The 19,529-nt window shown below is 36.6% G+C and overlaps 1 protein-coding gene across 2 annotated transcripts in view; it reads left to right on the plus strand.

Moving 5' to 3' along the window:
- The window catches only part of RIC1 (RIC1 homolog, RAB6A GEF complex partner 1), a gene marked incomplete at its 5' end in the record, with an annotated part of 50,419 nt that overhangs the window by 20,313 nt on the left and 10,577 nt on the right, over positions 1–19,529 (plus strand). For both annotated transcript variants that reach the window (XM_082012882.1, XM_082012881.1), the window contains 13 exons: positions 6,997–7,104; positions 8,253–8,395; positions 8,634–8,770; positions 9,705–9,796; positions 10,902–10,990; positions 11,990–12,134; positions 12,633–12,681; positions 14,852–15,004; positions 15,348–15,551; positions 16,957–16,995; positions 17,263–17,373; positions 17,959–18,048; positions 18,605–18,765. In XM_082012882.1, the coding sequence (XP_081869008.1) occupies positions 6,997–7,104; positions 8,253–8,395; positions 8,634–8,770; positions 9,705–9,796; positions 10,902–10,990; positions 11,990–12,134; positions 12,633–12,681; positions 14,852–15,004; positions 15,348–15,551; positions 16,957–16,995; positions 17,263–17,373; positions 17,959–18,048; positions 18,605–18,765 (1,521 nt within the window). The remainder of the gene's footprint in view (positions 1–6,996; positions 7,105–8,252; positions 8,396–8,633; positions 8,771–9,704; positions 9,797–10,901; positions 10,991–11,989; positions 12,135–12,632; positions 12,682–14,851; positions 15,005–15,347; positions 15,552–16,956; positions 16,996–17,262; positions 17,374–17,958; positions 18,049–18,604; positions 18,766–19,529) is intronic.

The following is a 19,529-nucleotide window of genomic DNA, read 5'->3' on the forward strand; positions in this document are numbered from 1 at the left end:
GAATTCAAGATTATCAACATTTGTGGCTGGAGCCCACAAAACCTTTTAAGTTTATTCTGTCAATATCTGAGGGCATAGCTCTTAGAAAATTCAAAATATATGAAATACTTTAAGATGGTTGAGTGGGAAATTCTTTTTAAACGCTAGGTATTTTATGCCTTTAGAGGTTTAATCAGTTTAAAATATAGTTATGTAGATGTGGTAAGGATTAAGGAACTTTCCTGTTCAGCATTATGCACATTTTTTGTAAAATCTAATATTAAATTAATGTGATAAAACAAATGCTCATATCATAAGTGCAGCAATCTATAATGAATTCTGAGTATTTGCATTTATATATAAAAAAAGGAAGCTTTTAAATTTTTGCTGCAGTAAATTGATAGTTTTTTCTCAAGTTATAATATTTTAGGAATGTTAGGAATTGCAGTTGTTCTGCTGAGGGAAGTATTTCTGGGTCTGTTGATATTTGGCTAGGAATTGCTAGTCTGTTCTAGGAGTCAACAGACATTCATGCCTAATGAAAAAGTAAAGTGTCCTGCTTACTTGTTAGGCTAAAACTAGGGAAAAAACCAGTAATTGTGTGGTTTTTTGCTTTTTGCCTTTTTGGTTTTTTTAATTGAGACAGCTGGAATGAAGCTGCAGACTATTCTCTTAGAGACTTTGCTCCAACTCAGAGCACACTTGGAGGACAATCGGTATTGGCCATTAGCCCACATTCTGGATGCTTCCCTGCAGTGAGCACAAGTACAAAGTCCTGCTTCAACTAGTTCAGTTTAATTTTACCACCATATTATTAAAGTCATTACAAGATAAAATGTGAAGAAAATGTATGTATGGTAAGGTAAGAGAATGGTAAAATAATATTGATCTCTGCCTTGTGATACACTTAAAAATGGCAGTGCATACAAGCGAATTTATAGCTTTTTAAGCTGTGGCAAGGTACAGTAATATTTTTTTGAGGAGTTTCCAAAGGAATGTTTCACAGTGGAGAGATGTATAACACCGTCATACTAGAGGCTTCCCTGTACTGAACTGATAGTTATTTCTGTTCAGAGTTTGGACAAGGAGGGTAACTTAAGATTTGTCACTTAAAGAGACAGCGTGTGGTGACTTCATGCTGAGGATATTTTTGCCTTTTAAAAAAGGCAACACCTAAAAACTTTACATGGGTAATAAACTAGACGTGGTAATTGGAGATTCTTTTGCCTCAGATTTCTTCATATCCTTCAAGTGGTGCCTGCATTTGGGAGGTGGGGGAAGTGAAATGAGTATTGTGTGAATTTAGAATGAGGTCTCAATGCCATGGATTTTTTTAAGTATCTGAAAATGCTTTAAAAATTGAAGTTGTTTTCTAACCAATATGGGCACATGAACAATTTGGTGTTTACATCCCACTTTATAATGCTGTATTGTTGCTTATGTATCTGTATTAACTTATGGTTACTGTATTCACGTCCTACTCTTCCTGGCACTTTTCAAAGCTTTTTCCTTTTCTCTAGCAAGATGGTTTATAGGTGCCATAAATTACCTCATCAGTGGGGATTTTTTTTTTGCTGATTCAGCAGATTTAAGATTAGTGTGTACAAAGGGTTTGAACTTTAAACTTTGCAAGGGTAAATTATGAGGTGTACAGTTAATTAACTTACTAAATATTTTTTGTTTGGAATTAATCTTGTGCTAAACTTTTAACAGTGTGGTGTTCCCTGTATGTTGTTTTTGGCATTGGTTGGAAAACGTATTTTTAAAACTAGGTTAGTTATAGAGTTTTATTAAGCATTGTGGCGCTTGCTAGTGCTTGATGTGGTTCAGGAGGTTTAAAATGTCAAGAGGTTTGCAACTGGGATAATAACTTGTTAAATCATTCAGCTCTTTTACATAAATACTGGATTAACATGCTAGCTAGTTATTTCTCTTCTCAAACCACAGAAACCTGATATTACTCAATTGGGTACAAAAGGCTGTATTAAGCATTACTTTCCTCAATCCTTATTCTTTATAGTTGTTTCCATAAACTCTCTTTAAATTTTCGTTTGTCCAGCTCTTGCCAGTCTGTGTGTGTATAGCTTTGGATCCAGCCAGACATATTTCATCTTCAGCTGGTGGCTGCCAGCAGTGCACGGTGGAGAGATGCAGGTTTAGCAGCGAGAATGTGCTAATTGTATGGAAATCAAAGCTCTCACTGTAACTTGTTTTACTTGTTTGAGAACCATTCCTAAAAAGCATGGTGGGCAGTGAATTTTTAGCGAAGAATCACGTGTTTAGAGGTTATGATGCAGGCTCTTGAATCAAGTATAAAAAAAAATTAAGTCCTCAGCTGTACAGACAATTCACTAACTGAAGTCTTTACATTAACCCTTTTAAAACAGTTAATAAACATTGTGTATGTGTGCTAATGCAACCATAATAGCTGCTGTCAATTTTTTGCTTTTGTGCCTTCAAGGAGAGCAAAGCAGAGTTCTGGGTGGTGTAAATTCACTTAGAAACATTGTTTGCCCTGTTTTTCTCACATGTATAATACTCTTAATAGTTGAAATATCAAAGTGGGTTTTTTTGTTGTTTTTGTTTGTTTATTTTCCAAAAAGTACTACTGAGGAAACCATTTTAGCAGCAGCAATTAAGAATATCATAGCCCCAAAGTAGTATAAAAATATTTTTCCTTGTTAGTATCAATTATTTGTTTTAAAGATATTTACTGATGAACAAGTTTGGAGTCTTTCATTTTTTTTTTCAGTAAAATGTCTCCATTACTTCCCAAGCACCTGTGATTTGACCAGTGGGAATGGATGCTACTGACTTGTTTGTTGTTTGTTTTTTAAAATTAATGTGATATCTGCCATTAGCCACGCTAACTTTTTTTGGAAGCATAATATTTGTTGGCTGAGAGCATCTCTGAACTTTTCTAAACTATTATCCAGCCATAACAACTACCTGTATTACTATGACTACCCTAGATAGTAAGGTGGTAACTTAAATCCTAATCTAGTGCTGTTTCTACCTCTGGAATAGAATTCTCCAGTCATAAGCAGAAAACAATGAAAATTATTTTGAAAAGCTGAACATTATTTTGAAAATTCTTCCTCCCAGTTCAGGGCATGCTAGCTGACTATGCTTTTGCATGGTGCTGCCTCTTTCTTGAGTTTAGGATGTTTAAGGTTTGTTGTTTTTTGTTGATTTTTAAGGGGGTGTGGTTAAATACACTTCTCTGTTTTCTCGTTGTTGCACCTAGCATCATAGTTTGAGCTTACAGTTTTTTTCTTCTAACAGAATCGAAGTGTTACTTCCAGAACCTGTTCTACCCCTGTAAGAAGATCAAATGAATACAAAAAATTATGTCTTCATGCTAAGAATTTTAGCAATTCACTTACTTATAGGCTCCTCTTTCATTTTGGGGAAATCAGGTTAGAATGGAAGCAGGAGAAGGTTAATATGGGGAAAGCTGAGAAAACGGGAGTTTGGAGAAAGAGGTCAAGCCCTTAAGGTAGACTTATATTTACCATTTCTCTTTACTGTTATTTAAAAAGGTGATTCATGAGATAGTTACACAGGCTCTCAACATCTCAAAGACTTTTTTTTACACCGTATAGTGCTCTGTTTTCTGTGAACAAGCCTATCACTGATCACATGGTAAATAGGGAACTGAGAATGAACCTAGTGATTTAAAAAATACACCTTGATCTTCAATTCAAGATCTGAAATTTCCCCATAAACCTTGTATTCTAGCTTTAAAGAAACAGCCTGGCATTCCTAATCTTTCCATGTTTGGGGATTTCTTGGATTGTGAGGTAGTGGGGAGATTTTTCTTAATCCTGAGTGTTAAGAGATCTTATTCACACGTTTGGTTACATTAACAGATGCTGTATAAATAGAAGTGATTGTATTTGTTTTGACATGCAGCTGGTTATTCACTGGAATGTGTCCATTTCTCTCAGTTCTTTTGCAAAAGTGAGTTACTTAAAGTTTGGCTACAACGGTTCAGATGCTGATGTGGCAACCCAGACCAAACATTCTTTCCTGCTTCCGTCAGCAGTGCACATTCTTCGTTTAAAGGTCAAAGAAACTTAAATAGTGAGGCTGACCCATGCAGATGTGGACTGTATGAACGCAGTGTACTTTTGATTGTGCCCTCCATTGCACCCATAGTAAGAGTTTCTTTTTGAATCAATAGATTTGATGTAGTCACAGGCAATGAATCAAAATACTGACATTTTGTAGTTTCAGTCCTGATCATAATGCCTCAGTGGAAAAATATATACTCTGCAGATGGTAATGAATTTGCTGAAACTAGCTCATGAAACTGAAAATATTCATATATTCTTGCAAACTATTTTTATCAAAGGCGTTTAAAGGAAAAGAAGCCTACCCACATGGGAAATTGAAATTTCTCTTTCAGCAAAAGATGTCTTTTAAACCATGTTGTTCCCATTCTGGTTTAGTGTTCCTGCACAGTACAAACTATAGTGTTTATACTTGGTTATGTACCTCAGTCAGTTACAGCAGGCATGTTACCAGAGAATCATAGAATAATGTGGGTTGGAAGGGACCTTTAAAGGTCATCTAGTCCAACCCCACAGTGAACAGGGACATCTTCAACTAGATTACGTTGTTCAGAGCCCCGTCCAACCTGACCTGGAAGGTTTCCAGGGATGGGGCATCTGCCACCTCTCTGGGCAACCTGTGCCAGTGTTTTACCACCCTCATTGTGAAAAATTTCTTCCTTATATCTAATCTAAATCTGTCCTCTTTTCAGTTTAAAACCATTACTCCTTGACCTGTCACAACAGGCCCTGCTAAAAAGTCTGTCCCCACCTTTCCTATAGGCCTCCTGTAAGTACCGGAAGGCTGCAATAATGTCTCCCCAGAGCCTTCTCTTCTCCAGGCTGAACAAACCCAACTCTTTCAGCCTTTCTTCACAGGAGAGGTGTTCCATCCCTCGGATCATTTTTGTGGCCCTCCGCTGGACCTGCTCCAGCAGGTCCATGTCTTTCCTGTGCTGAGGGCTCCAGAGCTGGAGGCAGGACTCCAGGTGGGGTCTCACCAGAGCGGAGTAGAGGGGCAGAATCACCTCCCTCAACCTGCTGTTATATGGTGTGTTGTATTTACATAACAGTAATGTTTATGCATTACACAGTCCTTTTCTCTCAATTTTAGTCGTTTGCATAGAAGATTCAGTCGTACCACTGATTCTTGATAACCCAGAGTCATTTGGTCTTGCTTGGGAGTGTACTGTCTGGACCTGTATGTGTTTCTCCAACCCCCAGGATGCTGCATTACAGATAGTGACAGATTTGAAGGAATTAATCCTGTATGATATATTTTTTTGTCTGTGCAATCCCTGACTTTAAAAGATAACAGGCTAAATCAGGTGGATTTGTCTTCATGAAGTTCAAGAAATGCAGTCTCATTTATGTTTTAAAAAAACAACCAACACAACCTCACAATGCTAGTATTAACTAATCGCCTTTTATTATTTCAGGTCTTCTGTCAGTCCATAATAGCTAGCTTACATGAAGGGCTATTCTTTCCCAAGACATCTGTATTTTGTAGTTAATTTTCTTTTGAAATGCAAAACAAACATTTTAATAATTTAATGTTTATACAAGTTACCATCTGTGGTTGGTAGATTAACTAACCTTATAGTACCACTCTAGTCCTTCACGGTCACCATGGTTTTGTTCTGCAAAGATGTTACTACTTCCCTCTGCTAACTCCAGAATGTCAAAGGTTGCCTTGGTCTTAGCTTAGCTAGCATATATCTTTGTCCTTACTGCATAAGAAAGGGTGTAGTATCCATCAAAGAATAACAGATATGAATTTTATATTTTGCTGTAAGTGGGTAATGGAATTAAGGTACTTGATACCAACTGAGATAATCAAGGCAGGAAAGAAATTGAGGTATCCTTGTGGTGTCAAACTTACCTAAAACTGCAGCTGCTTTGGTTTCTGCCATGTCTTAGGCAGTTGTATTTGCTACCCTGCTGTAAAATAAGTGTTTTGTAAGTTAAAATCCAGGTAAAGATTACATAGAATTCTGTATATATCTGTTGTTTCTCCCTAATGAAGTTATACTGAAATCTAACTTATCTGCAATACCTGTTTCATGCATAGTTTGCTTTGTTTTCTAGCATAATGCTCATGACATGGATGAGCTGGATGACACGTTACAATATTTAATGATTGTAGGTCAGTTTTCATTTAAAAAAAAAAGTTAATGAAACATATGACACATCTGATAACCCAGACAAATTAGGAATACTTTAATGATGCTCTATTGAGTTTTAAAATAGCTGCATTTCATTAGACAATGAAATGTGTAATTTAAAATGAGGAAAATGAAAATTTATTTTAGAAGCTTTCTACATGTAGAAGTTGATACTGTGTAATGGTCTGTTTAAAAGAAGAGAATCAGTGCTTAGTCATCTCTTTTCTTAGTGAGTCTTTGGTTTATTGATAATTTGCTATAGGGAGATATATTCTTATGAATTACTGTAATAAATGCCTATCTGTTGGGTTATGCATGATGAATTAATAGTATAAACATTGATCTGGCAACAGGAACTGAAAAAACATGAATGTTTTACAGTCTATAATATCTGTAATGCATCTTGGCAAAGAATGTATTGGAGATTAAAAATGCAACACACTTCATTAATGGAAACAAGTTAAATACCATTTTATTGAATCAGAATTTGCATTAATATATATCACTCATTTTAGGATTATTAAGAGAGGCTACGCAGCTGTTGTAATGTTCATTCTCTGGTCATTGTCTTATTTTACTCACATACTCTTTGTAGGTATATAGGATGATATGACTGACTAAATGTTTTGCACTCAAATTATGTTCTAGATACTAGGTGCTGCTTGTGACAGGTTGCACGTGAGTGTCTGGTGTATATATATAGGGGGGAAAAAAACCCCACGGGAATGTAAGTCAGTAACTCTTACCTCCTTTGAGGGACGTCTTGTTTCAGTTGTAGTATTTGTCTTTTATTTTAGAGGAAGCCCACATCTGAAGGGGACCCCACATTATAAGGAGGATCAATGTGCTCCGTCATTAAATCTAGAAATGAAGAAAGTGCTGGATTTGCAAGCATCTATCACAAGGTATGCTCCCTAATCATGTCTTAAGAAGTCTTCTGCATATAGTAGTTACTTATTAAAAAGTGAAGGGGAAACTGGATGGAGAAAACCTTCTAGTAACCTTTTACACTAATTGATAGTAAAGACTAATAGTTACTAATACTAAGTTCCGAATAGTAAGTCTAAGGAAGTGAAAAAGTCAATCGCTGTTTAAGAGTTCGTTCTTTCTGTGCTTGGCTATACTGTTATTTTTGGCATATAGAAGTATATAGCACATGTATGTTCAATATTACATTATGGTATTAAAAATGTGTTTGTCCTTGGGCTCAAAAGTATGGATTAGAGATTTCCTGGGGACATGGGTACATAAAAGCAAAACTGTACATAGCGTTTCAACATTTTTCCAGCTGCCCGCAGAGGGTCCCTGTTTGTCCTGGAAAAACTTTTTGTTTACCTGTTCCTTTTTCTGTGGTGATTGCCTTCCCTATAAATAAGCTTTGAACATGCTAAATGAGTGTTTGTGAAAAGTTGGTGAAACTGTATAGCATTGAGGTAAAATGTAACAAAGTGCAATTTGGGAAGAGGCCCCATAGGAGAAAATGGATATTGGAAGAAATGCAGCATACACAAGAAGAAACTTTCCTGAGAAGCTGCAGGTTGTTACCTGCATGCAAATAGATTAACATTTAATAGATTAAATTAGATTAGTTTTCAGAATTTTGGAGGTGTTTGGGGAAGGATTTAGGAGAATTCTAATTTCTGCTTAGACCACAGGTTAGAAAGTGTTGTGGATTATTTGAATATATAGGCAATATTGGTAATTATCTAGGATAGATGAGTAGTTGATTGTTGACAGCAGTCTCATGTGTAGTCAAAAGTATTAAAATGATCTTCAGCAGTTCATACAACAGTTAAACAATTACTCTAACAATGCAGACCTGTTCATGAACTCTTATTCCTGGGAAAAAATAGAGACATAAACCATATTTGTCAGCTTGGTATCCTCACTGTCTAGAGGACTTAGGCACTTAGTTTGTAACTTACTTGATTTAACTTCTCAACATAGTTGCTTATACAAGAGGCAATACTACTGTGTTGGTTACATTATTTGATTTTTCTGTGACATTGATTTGAGATGCAGTTTTTTAGAGAATGACAAATACATTTGTTAGTTTGCAGTCCATGTTAGAGGATCTACTTGTTGCTACTGCTGATGGATTTCTCCATCTTGTTCACTGGGATGGTATGACCAATGGAAGGAAGGCCATCAACCTATGTACAGTTCCATTTTCTGTGGATCTGCAGTCTTCTCGGGGTAGGTTTGCGGTTTTTTTATAGCTTATGACAGTTAACCATTGGCAAAATACTGTCTAATGTAAAATATTATCTCTGTCCTCAAGAAGAGATGAGAAAAATGTGCCTTTTGTAAATATGAACAAAATAGCCTATTTAAATTAGTTGTTTACTTACAACTTCACAGAGAAAAATGAAAAGTCCGTTAGCTTGCAATATCACTGTGTTGACATATTTTTAAATTACTGATATTTTCTCAGCAGGTTCATTTTTGGGTTTTGAAGATGTTTACATCAGAGATATGGAATACTGTGCCACACTTGATGGTTTTGCTGTTGTGTTTAACGATGGCAGAGTGGGTTTCATTACACCAATGTCAAGTAGATTCACTGCTGAGGTATATTTCCTTCAGTATTTCTACCATGCACTCTACAATAAATGTGTTAGGGTCTCTTCATTTCAGTTAGCTTTCTACTTTAAATTCTGTTCAGCTGCAAAGAAATTAAAATTTAGCAACTGCTTAACAGATAACATAAGAACAAGACTATATTTCATACCATAATTTGAACTAGATTGTTCTAGGGCTAGTATCTGTCTATGGGGGAGGGGCATAATTGATAGTAGATTTAATTTTTGTTTATTGCTTCAGAATGTCATTTTCATTCTGAGGTGTTCTTACTGTCTCTGCAACAGACTTCATGTTGCTAGTTTTAAGTGGGTAATAACAGGTGGTTTCTCGTATGGCAAAGGACCATAAAATAGATTCAGAATTTGTTTTAAAGGAATCTTTTCAAAGTTAGGTGTTTTCTTACCTGTAATTCAGCCTACAAACTGTACTGCATTATGTCATTTGATCTCCCTATTTTAATTACAGAAAACCCAGAAGAATTTGGGTAGTCTGTACCAAACACCTTCACATTTACAATAGCTGCAATTTCAGCTGTTGCAGATGGGAATTTATTTTCTTGGTTTGTGTTTTGTCTTTATCCATAGTACCATCTACAGGTTTTTATTCAGTATCAAGGATATTCTTGCCTTGTAGATACTGACTGACTTTGGTTATTCAGAGCTCTGATAAACCATTGCCTGACATACTGGCATATTTTTGTAGTTTTTATTAAGAACAATGAAACCAGCTTTACATGTCCTGGGTTTTACTTATCTGAGCCGCATCAGTTAATCTTGACATTTGCAATTGAAATTTCCCTGAGGTGATGAAGGTCAACTCGCAGATGTGTAATGGCGTACATGGGTAGCACATGGTTAGAAGCTGACTTATCACCAATAAAAGCACTGTTTAACCAAAAACTCCGTGAATTCCTCTTTTACAGCAGCTCCATGGTGTTTGGGCTCAAGATGTGATTGATGGAACTTGTGTGGCAGTAAATAACAAATACAGGCTAATAGCATTTGGATGTGCCAAGTAAGTTTTGTAAGGCTGGTTCAATGAGGAGGGGGAAATGATTTCATTATAAATCTTAAGTACTAGTTTCGTCTTACCAAGTTGTGTTGCAAGAGCTGTGAAGATGAACATGGTGAGTCTTCCTAGAGGTGGTGTAATCTGCTGTCTCAAGAAGGTAGGAGAGAAGAGGAAAAAATTTATTGCTGGTTGAACTGCAATTGAAATTGTTGCTTGCTCTTCAGCTCTGGGGAGGAAAAAAAAAAAAAGGTGGCTGGACCTTGGAAAGTGCTGCTGTCCAAATTAATCTCCCAAGCAGGATTATAAAGTCAGTTTTAAGCAGTTAATTGTAGTAATATTGGACAAGAATCATCACTTATACCCAACAGAGAAAATGCTTTGTGAAGTGTTGATTTGGTCAGGAAAAATGTTGCCTGTTTGACTAACAGTGAATATTTATAAATTAAATGTTGTAAAAATCCTTTTAGTTGTGGTGTTTCACTTACAAGACAGTTCCTTCTATATGATACCACTTTAGCTGGTCTAGAATGCAGCTTTTTTTTAAGGTGTATTTTCTATATCTATATATTAAATATTTTATATATTTACATATTTAATATATATAATGTATTTATTATAATATGTTTAAACTCGATGGTGGTTTAGTCTTCAGCTATCTTCTTAAGTAGTATTCTGCGTTGTAGTAACAATGCAGAGTGTTGGTGTTTGCCTCTGAAACAGGAATGGTTACTGTAATTGATACTGGTATACATTACTACACTCCTGATGAAACTTTAGCACTGAGTGAATACTGACTTCCCTTATGGATTGTCTTGCAGTTGGAAGCTGTAAATATATGTGGATTGTGTGTGCATGTGTATTTTGAGAGAAAGAAATAGTCTTAGTGCATTGGTTATTGCAGGACTGGTGTTTTGGGTCCTCCATTGCCTTCTGGAAAGTATCTTATAAATTTGTGTTACAAAGTTCTTTGAGTGTTGCTTGGCTGAATGTTTTGTTCTAGATAAATTTGCTATTAGTGAGAAAAAAAGCGGCTTTTATTAACCACTTGAAACTGATGAGAAATCCAAATGGTTTGTCGGTAGTCTAAAGCATGTGTAATCTCTCCCAGCGGCTCTGTGCAGGTTTATACGATAGATACCACCACTGGCGCCATGCAGTTTTCTCATAAATTGGAGCTGACACCAAAACAATATCCTGGTGAGCTACTTTTATTGCTAGAATTTTCTAGTTGCTTTTAAGGTGTTAAGAAAATTTTTATCCTTGGCTAGTTAACAACTATTTGGTGTTTGCATTATCACTGGTGGGATTAGTATTTACTCTTGAATGTTTGTAGTGATTTACTCTTGCACATTTGTTCTTTCAGCTGCTTGCTTGTAACCGACTTTTGGATATGTTTCATATGTGATGGTCTGGTTTTTTTGTTTTGTTTTTTAATAATTCTGAACCTGAGTTAGAAGCAGCATCTCTGCAAACTACTGTTTGTTCCTTTCTAGATGCTGCAGATCTTAGTAATTCCCACATGTAGTCCTGAGATTACTTTTCCATTACTCACTTGAGAATGAGAGATTATTGTTAAAACTGATAATGAATATAATAGAGGTGTGAATTAACTTGAAAAAAATGACATGGAGGGTACAGAAAAAAAATTGAGTAATCCAGCACCCTGCCTGAACTGCAGTGAACAAAAGCTTAGTGGAATTTTTCATGTAGCAGTAATGAGTATTGCGGGCTTGAGAGCAAGGAACATATAAAATGGGTAAATCCTCAACTGAAAATAGGTGTTCCTATTGGGTTTCAGCAACGAAAAAAAATCGTATCTGTAAATAACAGAGTTTTACAGTTGTGCTAAGTGCCAAAGGAAGGTGTTTCAAGGGTGACTATAAAGTCTTCTTTTGTCCTAAAAATCATTTTACCAAAATTGCAGTTCTATGGTTGTGTTATAGCACAGTGTATTTCTGGCCTGTTTTCATGTATTCTTAGCTTCCTATGAAACTAAACATGTATTGGAGAGAAAAAGTGAATTCTTCATTTGCTGCTTATTCTTTTTGAGATGGTCAGTTTGATGAATGCAACAAAGAAGTTAATTAAAAAATCAAGTATTTATTTCCATATATTTTTGCTTCTACTATTGTGAAAGCAGTTGAAGGACGTTTGATGTTTTTCCACATGGTATTTTATTGTCTGTTTTTTAAACAGATATTTGGAATAAAACAGGACCTGTTAAACTAATCAGATGGTCACCTGATAGCTGTGTTGTGATGGTGACCTGGGAATGTGGAGGCTTGTCCTTATGGAGTGTTTTTGGGGCTCAGCTTATCTGTACTTTAGGAGGTGATTTTGCGTGAGTATCTTTGATGAAATTGTAAAATGTTTTATTAGAAACTTTTCTTTTTCTAATTAAAATAATTTAATTAGAAACTAAATCACTGACCTAGCTTTTCAAATCTTTTTCCATTATAATTCCTTAGATACGGGAATCATTGAATATTATTTAGGAGAGGATCATTTAATATAAATTAAAATGCATTAATTTCTTTTTGTAGTGGTCTTTTGGCCACGAAGGCAAATTACCCTAAAGGCAGGCTTTATCAGGCAAATATTAAAATTCCCTCAGTGCCTGGTTATATTTGCTGAAAATGTGCTGACATCCAGAAATCACAGTTCTAACAGTTTATGCTAGAGATCTGATAATTGCTTTGCCTTTTAGCCAGTGTCATGGATCAAACAAGATTTATAGTTTGAGGTGAAGTTCAATATAGAACCATATGACAATACAAAGGTAGTAAGATAATTTCTTATTTTGAAGTTATTTCCAAACTCGTTCTGTTCTGTTTTTAAGGTATCAATCTGATGGTGCCAAAAAGGACCCTCTAAAGATCAGTTCTATGGTAAATATGAATGTAAAAATACTGTGATAAGATGACTGTTAATTTTTTAAATTATTTTTAGTAAAACAGGTTTTCAGAAAATCAAACTGACTTTTTATAGCTTTATTACTTTTAAAGAGTAAGATGCCTTTACTACGCTTCCTAACACCAGTGGTGTATTGAAGGAGGAGGGAAAAGGGGAGAGTTGATGATTTTTTTTTTTTCATGTATATGCCTGATCATGAAGTGTGTATGACATGCTTTTTGTTGGCTTTGGTTTTAGTATTAAGAATGAACACTTTTGATTTTCGTTAATATAACTTTTTTTTTTTTTTAATCTCGTGCTGTATTTCAGAGTACAATGAGACGCATAACAACACTAATTGTAAACTTGGCTGGTGGGTTTACCCTGGCTGGTCGCCAGGTGCCCACCAAAGATGCTCTATCACTCCCCTCCTCAGCTGGACAGGGGAGAGGGAGTATAATGAAAGGCTGGTGGGTTGAGATAAGGACAGGGAGAGATCACTCAGCAGTTACAGTCATGGGCAAAACGGACTTGTCTCAGGGAAAATTTATTTAATTTTATTACAAATCAAATCAAAGTAGGATAGTAAGAACTAAAACCAAATCTTAAAACACCTTCTCCCACCCATCCCTTCTTCCCAGGCTCAATTATGCTCAAATTTTCTCTACCTCCTTCCCCCAATGGGTGCAGGGAGATGGGGAATGGGGGCTGTGGTCAGTTCATCACACGTTGTCTCTGCTGCTCCTTCCCCCTCAGGGGGAGGACTCCTCACACTCTTCCCCTGCTCCAGCCTGGGGTCCCTCCCACAGGAGACAGTCCTCCACAAACTTCTCCAACATGAGTCCTTCCCCCAGTCTGCAGTTCTTCATGAACTGCTCCAGCCTGGGTTCCTTCTGTGGGGTGTCGTCCTTCAGGAACAGACTGCTCCAGTGTCCCCCACAGGGTCACAAGTCCTGCCAGCAAACTTGCTCCAGTGTGGTCTCCTCTCTCCACAGGTCCTGCCAGGAGCTTGCTCCAGAGCAGGCTTCCCACAGGGTCGCAGCCTCCTTCAGGCACATCCACCTGCTCTGGCATGGGGTCCTGCATGGGCTGCAGGTGGAGATCCGCACCAGTGCCTGGAGCACCTCCTCCCCCTCCTTCTGCACTGACCTGGGTGTCTGCAGAGTTGTTGCTTTTACGCATTCTCACTCCTGTCTTCCAGCTGCTGTTGCACAGCAGGTTTTTTCCCCTTCTTAAATATGTTCTCCCAAAGGCACAACCATCGTCGCTGATGGGCTCGGCCTTGACCAGAAGCAGGTCTGTCTTGGAGCTGGCTGGCACTGGCTGTGTTGGACACAGGGGAAGCTTCTAGCAGCTTCTCACAGAAGCCACCCCTGCAGCACCCCTGCTACCTGAACCTTGCCATGCAAACCCAGTACACTTACTTATTTCCCTAAAATTGCTAGCTTACCTTTGGCTGTTGAAATACCTTAACTCAGAATGTGAACTCAAGAGAAACTTAACTGCTGTTGTTTTAATACAAACTAACTAACATGAAATCCTGCTAGTCTGTCAAATCAGTAGATGCTGATAAATATCAAGCACAGTTTTCGCGGCCTATTTTACAAACCATGATGAATTACAAACCATACTTTAAAATGTGATTTTATTTATGTATAGCCTAGTTGCTGTGAAGATTGACAATTTTAAACATGCATCCCTACTGGATGTACATATTTGCAAGGACAGTACAATGTACCTTTTAAAAAACCCTGAAGATTGAAATTCTGATACCATTGAATTTAGTGAACAACCACCAATGTAATTTTGGGGATGCTGATTTTTTTCATACCTGATTCTGTGGCTTTTTTGTTAGCTGCTTTATGCTGCAAACTAAACAGTGTTCATTACTTATGTGGATGTCTTGCATAGTTACATTTCATTTAATTAACATTTTTTACATGAAAAAGAAAAGAATTTAAGCTAGATTCTTACTGTTCCTTGGGGATTTTACTCCTGTGGGTTACTTATGATTCATATGACAATATATTTTAGAACACCAAACTGTTTTTTTTTACCAGGCTCATGTCTATCATAAAATCAGTTAAAGTAAGTTTCTGTAAGTCATGTTTTCTGAGAATATATAGTGTTCTTTTGGGGTATTTATTATTATTCTTTTACATTCAGACCTGGGGATCAGAAGGATATAATCTGTGGGTTATTGATGGGAATTCTTCTTCAAACATGAAGCCTGAAAGAGATGCAAATAATGTGGCTCGCCAATTTGGTATTCTGCAGTTTCATTTCATCAAGAGTGCACTCACTGTTAATCCTTGTATGGTAAGTTTTTTTTAATTGATAAATACTCTTATTTTAGAGCATATTTCCAGTTTTCAGGTGGCCTCTGAGTTGTTCTCTTAACAGGTTTTAACTTGGTTTTGCAGCCACTAGATTGGTCTTTCTTTTTTATCACAGAGCCTTCAAAATGGAACTTTGAAAATATTGCTATGCAGTACTGTAACATTAGAACCTACTAGCACATAGTGATACAAAACCTGAGAACTGCCTTAATGCTTATTTTTCTTATTGTTTATGTAGAACCTGTTAATATGTTGATCATGTGTTTTCCTTTTTTTTCTGTACATGGAGTTGCAGGTTGCTTTTTGTTTTGTTTTTAATGTAGAGTAACCAGGAACAAGTCCTCCTTCAAGGAGAAGATCGCTTGTATTTGAACTGTGGAGATGCAACACAGGCTCAGAGTCCCAGAAATACTTCAGCACACTCTGAACATAAGCCTACCAGGGAAAGAGGCCCATTTTCAGATGGCAGTTTGGATTCTCAGGGTTTAAGCACTTTACTAGGACACAGGCATTGGCATGTTGTACAGGTAATTATTGCTGGTTGCATGTATGTGCTCTGAGCTTGCAGGAGTTTACAGGACTGGAATTTGCAGCTGATCTCATCACTCTCTGCCATACCCTGTTCCTCTAGTATGAGATCATTGCCTTTTTATTCCCTCTTGGGTTTCCCCTGGTGCAGGTTTTTCTTACTGCCAAATGGTAAAGGAATGTTGGCCATCTCAACCTGGTGGCTATGAGTTTGCATCCTAGGCAATAAAAAAATCTGAATGTCTTTTTGACTTCAGAAAGGAGGAGTTAAATTACCTTCCCATGCCTTGAAAGGGAGAATAAGTGCCACATGCAAGAAATCCTTTAGGCATTTGTTCTGTTATTTATGCAAATTTCTTTAAGCATATTCAACTGATGAATACCACCTTCGGACCTTGGCTGTATTTTTAAGCAGTCTTGGGTGGAATCTATTTAACCATGTAACTAAAACTTCACAAGATCAAGCTTGCAATGGGAGTTATTTCCAGGGGTGGTAATCGCATCTGTTTTCTCTGTAATATAGAGGAAAAATTAAATAACTTTTAATCTTCCATGCTTGAATTGGTAGATATTTTTCTAAATAAGGGTTTTTAAAAGGTCCCCAAGATTTTGTTTTTAACATAGTGCGTGAATTGGCATTATTAAAGAGCGTTTGACTCTTGGTGTCTATGTCAGGTTCTAGATACTGTTGAATTTCCACTTTAGCTGGGCAGGTAACTCGTCTGTCTTCTGAAACTGGCATAGGAGGGGGAAGTCCTCGTTCTGTGTAGGAGTAAAACTTACACAACTGGAATTATTTTGGGGAGCAACATACCCATGAGAACAGCCAATGGCTGGGCAATGAGGGCACTTACTGCCTTGTATCAGACCAAGGACTGGCATTTGAACCTGGATTTGTATCATCCCATGTGACATGAAAAATCCAGGATCAAGATTTAATTTGACATGTTCCAGTCAGTTGCTCTCGTAACAAGGCTTTTGGATGTGCTGGTGTGTATTTCTGATGGGATTAGAAATTTCATCCCAACACTGAAAGTCCCTCCTGAATGTTGTGTGTATCAAAATTTGTATGTTCCCATGAAAGGTTCTGATGGAAATACTTAGGGGGGAGAAGAGCAAATTTTAACTATTAATCCGTAATGTAGTATTAGCTGGTTTATGTTGTTAATGCGTTTCTATATTTCTTGTATTAAAAACATGCTAACACTTAGGCTTCAGTAACTTTCTTGAGGAGGAAAAAAAAGTAATTGTATTTAAAAAAGAATTCCCACTATTAAAACCCTTTAAGCCAGTGTTTTGGAAAAACATGGACATTGTACAAATTCCTTTAGAACTTTATAATTAATTACTGCTTTGATGGTGCTTAGTTATGTGGTTTTGGTTTTCTCTTTTTTTTTTTTTTAGATCCATAGTACATATCTAGAGAGCAACTGGCCTATAAGGGTGAGTTATTTTCAGAATATGTTCTTGCTGCTTTAAAAGTATTGGTTTTTATGACTATGCCTTAGGGTTGGATGAGCTCTGGGAGATGAAATCATTGTTTTAAATTACAGAATGAAGAATATGTGTTGGGCAGTGAAGTAGAAAACATGAAGATACTTTACAAGTTTTGACTCTGACATTATATTGCCTTGTAGCGACGTACTTGGATAGGATATATAAATTAAATAAGTTCCCTCCTGAGGTTCTGGGTTTTTTCTCTTTGCACAGTTTTCAGCTATTGACAAGCTTGGACAGAATGTAGCTGTTGCTGGCAAGTTTGGTTTTGCACATTATTCTTTACTCACCAAAAAATGGAAGCTGTTTGGAAACGTTACCCAGGTGAGAGATTATGGTATTTTATTTAGGTATACTGGGGAGGTTGTATTTGTTGGAATGTGACTCTTGGAGAAAGTTAAAAAATATGTTTTTCAAATAAACAACTTGTAGACACGCTAGGAATTAGGGATGCTGAAATAAAAATGGCTGAAACACTTATCTTTTGGCTTTGGCACAATAATTTGTGTCTGATCATGAAAAGGTTTCCAAATCTGAGTGCATATAGTCACTTACTCCCATATGTCTTATCTGAGAGTTTGTGTGAAACGTCACTTTAGATGCCAAACTTGTGAATTCTGTCCAGAAGCAGAAAGCTAATTTGAGAGAGTGCAGGGATGCCAGTAGCATAAGAAACTGTGGAGCTGTATTTTGTAGGATGATGTTTGTCCTTCACATGTTACTCTTCAGTACTTCATTTTTTATAAACAACAAAAACTTCATGTACATAGGTTGTTGTGCCACTAGTAGTAAAGCTTATAGAGGTCATGTATGGTTTTCAGAAATTACCCATAGAATGTACGTGTGTGTGTGTATGTATGTATATAAAAATACATATATATGTCATTTGCTTCTTTCTTTTCTTTTCAGGAGCAAAATATGATGGTAACAGGTGGCTTAGCATGGTGGAATGACTTCATTGTTCTTGCATGTTATAATTTAAATGATCATCAGGAAGAGGTGAGGTATTTTTCTTGAAAGTAAATAAACCATGTTTAGAATATCTGATCTGTTTGATACATAGGTGGCTTGGTCATGTTCAGAAATTGTTTATTAATATGTAAATAATTCTTTGCAGAAAAGTTTATTATTGCTATTGAAAACTATTTTCTGCTGACTACCATGAATCTACTCATTGTTCTGAGAACTTCGTGGCATTTTTTCATGTTAGCATGAAGCCTATTTTAAGGTATCTAGTTACAGTATTTTGGGACGCTTTTGTAAGGTTTTAAATTAGATGGGCAGAAAAGCTTTACTCTTTGCTTTTTAAAACCAATGAATAAAATGCCTTCCTTATGTTTGTTGTTCAATACTTCAGACTTGGCTGTACTGTTCTTTAACCACTCTGGATGCAACATGCAATGGATAAAACATTTGATGAAGCAAAAAGCCAGTAATGTGTCTTGCTAGAAATCCTTGACAGCCATTCCACAAAAAAGAAAATAATTGAACATGGAATTACTATTAGTTTGTTGGTAAACAGAACCTGTATACAAACTACTCCTTTTCCTTGTAGCTAAGAATCTACCTGCGAACGTCTAATCTTGACAATGCATTTGCACACATCACCAAAGTGCAAGCAGACACATTATTACTAAGTGTCTTCCGGGACATTGTAATATTGTTCAGAGCAGATTGTTCCATTTGCCTTTACAGTATTGAGAGAAAGCCTGAAGGGTGAGTATCAGTATTTAAATGCTTTTGCAGTAATGTACTTGTAAATCTGTTCTCAGTCTGAGTAAATTCTTATGATAATATAAAGTTGTTTGATAACTTGTGGAGCCAGATTTTTAAAATACAGATGGGTAAGTGTTATCTGTATGCACAAGTGATAGTTCATGAGTGTTGTCACTTGCATGTGCACAGATACGCATATTAGGTGTGGAGGTAGTGAGATATGTGCGTTTCCAGCTGTCTGTGCAAACATGTTGTAGCTGACAGGAACTTGAAAACTGACTGTAAAGAGAAGAAAAAGGTACTAAAAGGCACCCACATATCTGAATATATGTAATAAAATATGTTTCTGACATTAGAAGTAGGAATTGGTGGGGGTGGTGGTGGAGTAGCAAAGATGGAGAGAAAAAGTTTATTCTGTGGTGTAGTTGTGGGGAGCTATTTTGGTGTAAAAGAAGTAGCAGCATAAGAGCCAGATACTTTCAGGCAGTTAAGATCAGTGAGCCAAAGAAGTGGATGAAGACTCCCAGATAGTTTCTGAAGTGCCTAAGCAGGTGATTTTTCTGAAAGTTATGGTATCTTGGTTTCAGCAAAAAGGGACCTTTTTTTAGCAGAAAGCAAGCTGTTGATCCACTTCAGAGGAAAATATTTTCAATGCTTTCCAAAGAAAACTCCCAACAAAATCCAAACCCTGTAATTGTCTTACTGAAGTGTGAATAGAGTCTTAATCTGAAGTATCTGATGATGGTTTTTTTATCCACTCATAG

This window comes from Phaethon aethereus, assembly GCF_964289735.1.
Source record: "Phaethon aethereus genome assembly, chromosome: Z".
Lineage (NCBI taxonomy): Eukaryota > Metazoa > Chordata > Aves > Phaethontiformes > Phaethontidae > Phaethon > Phaethon aethereus.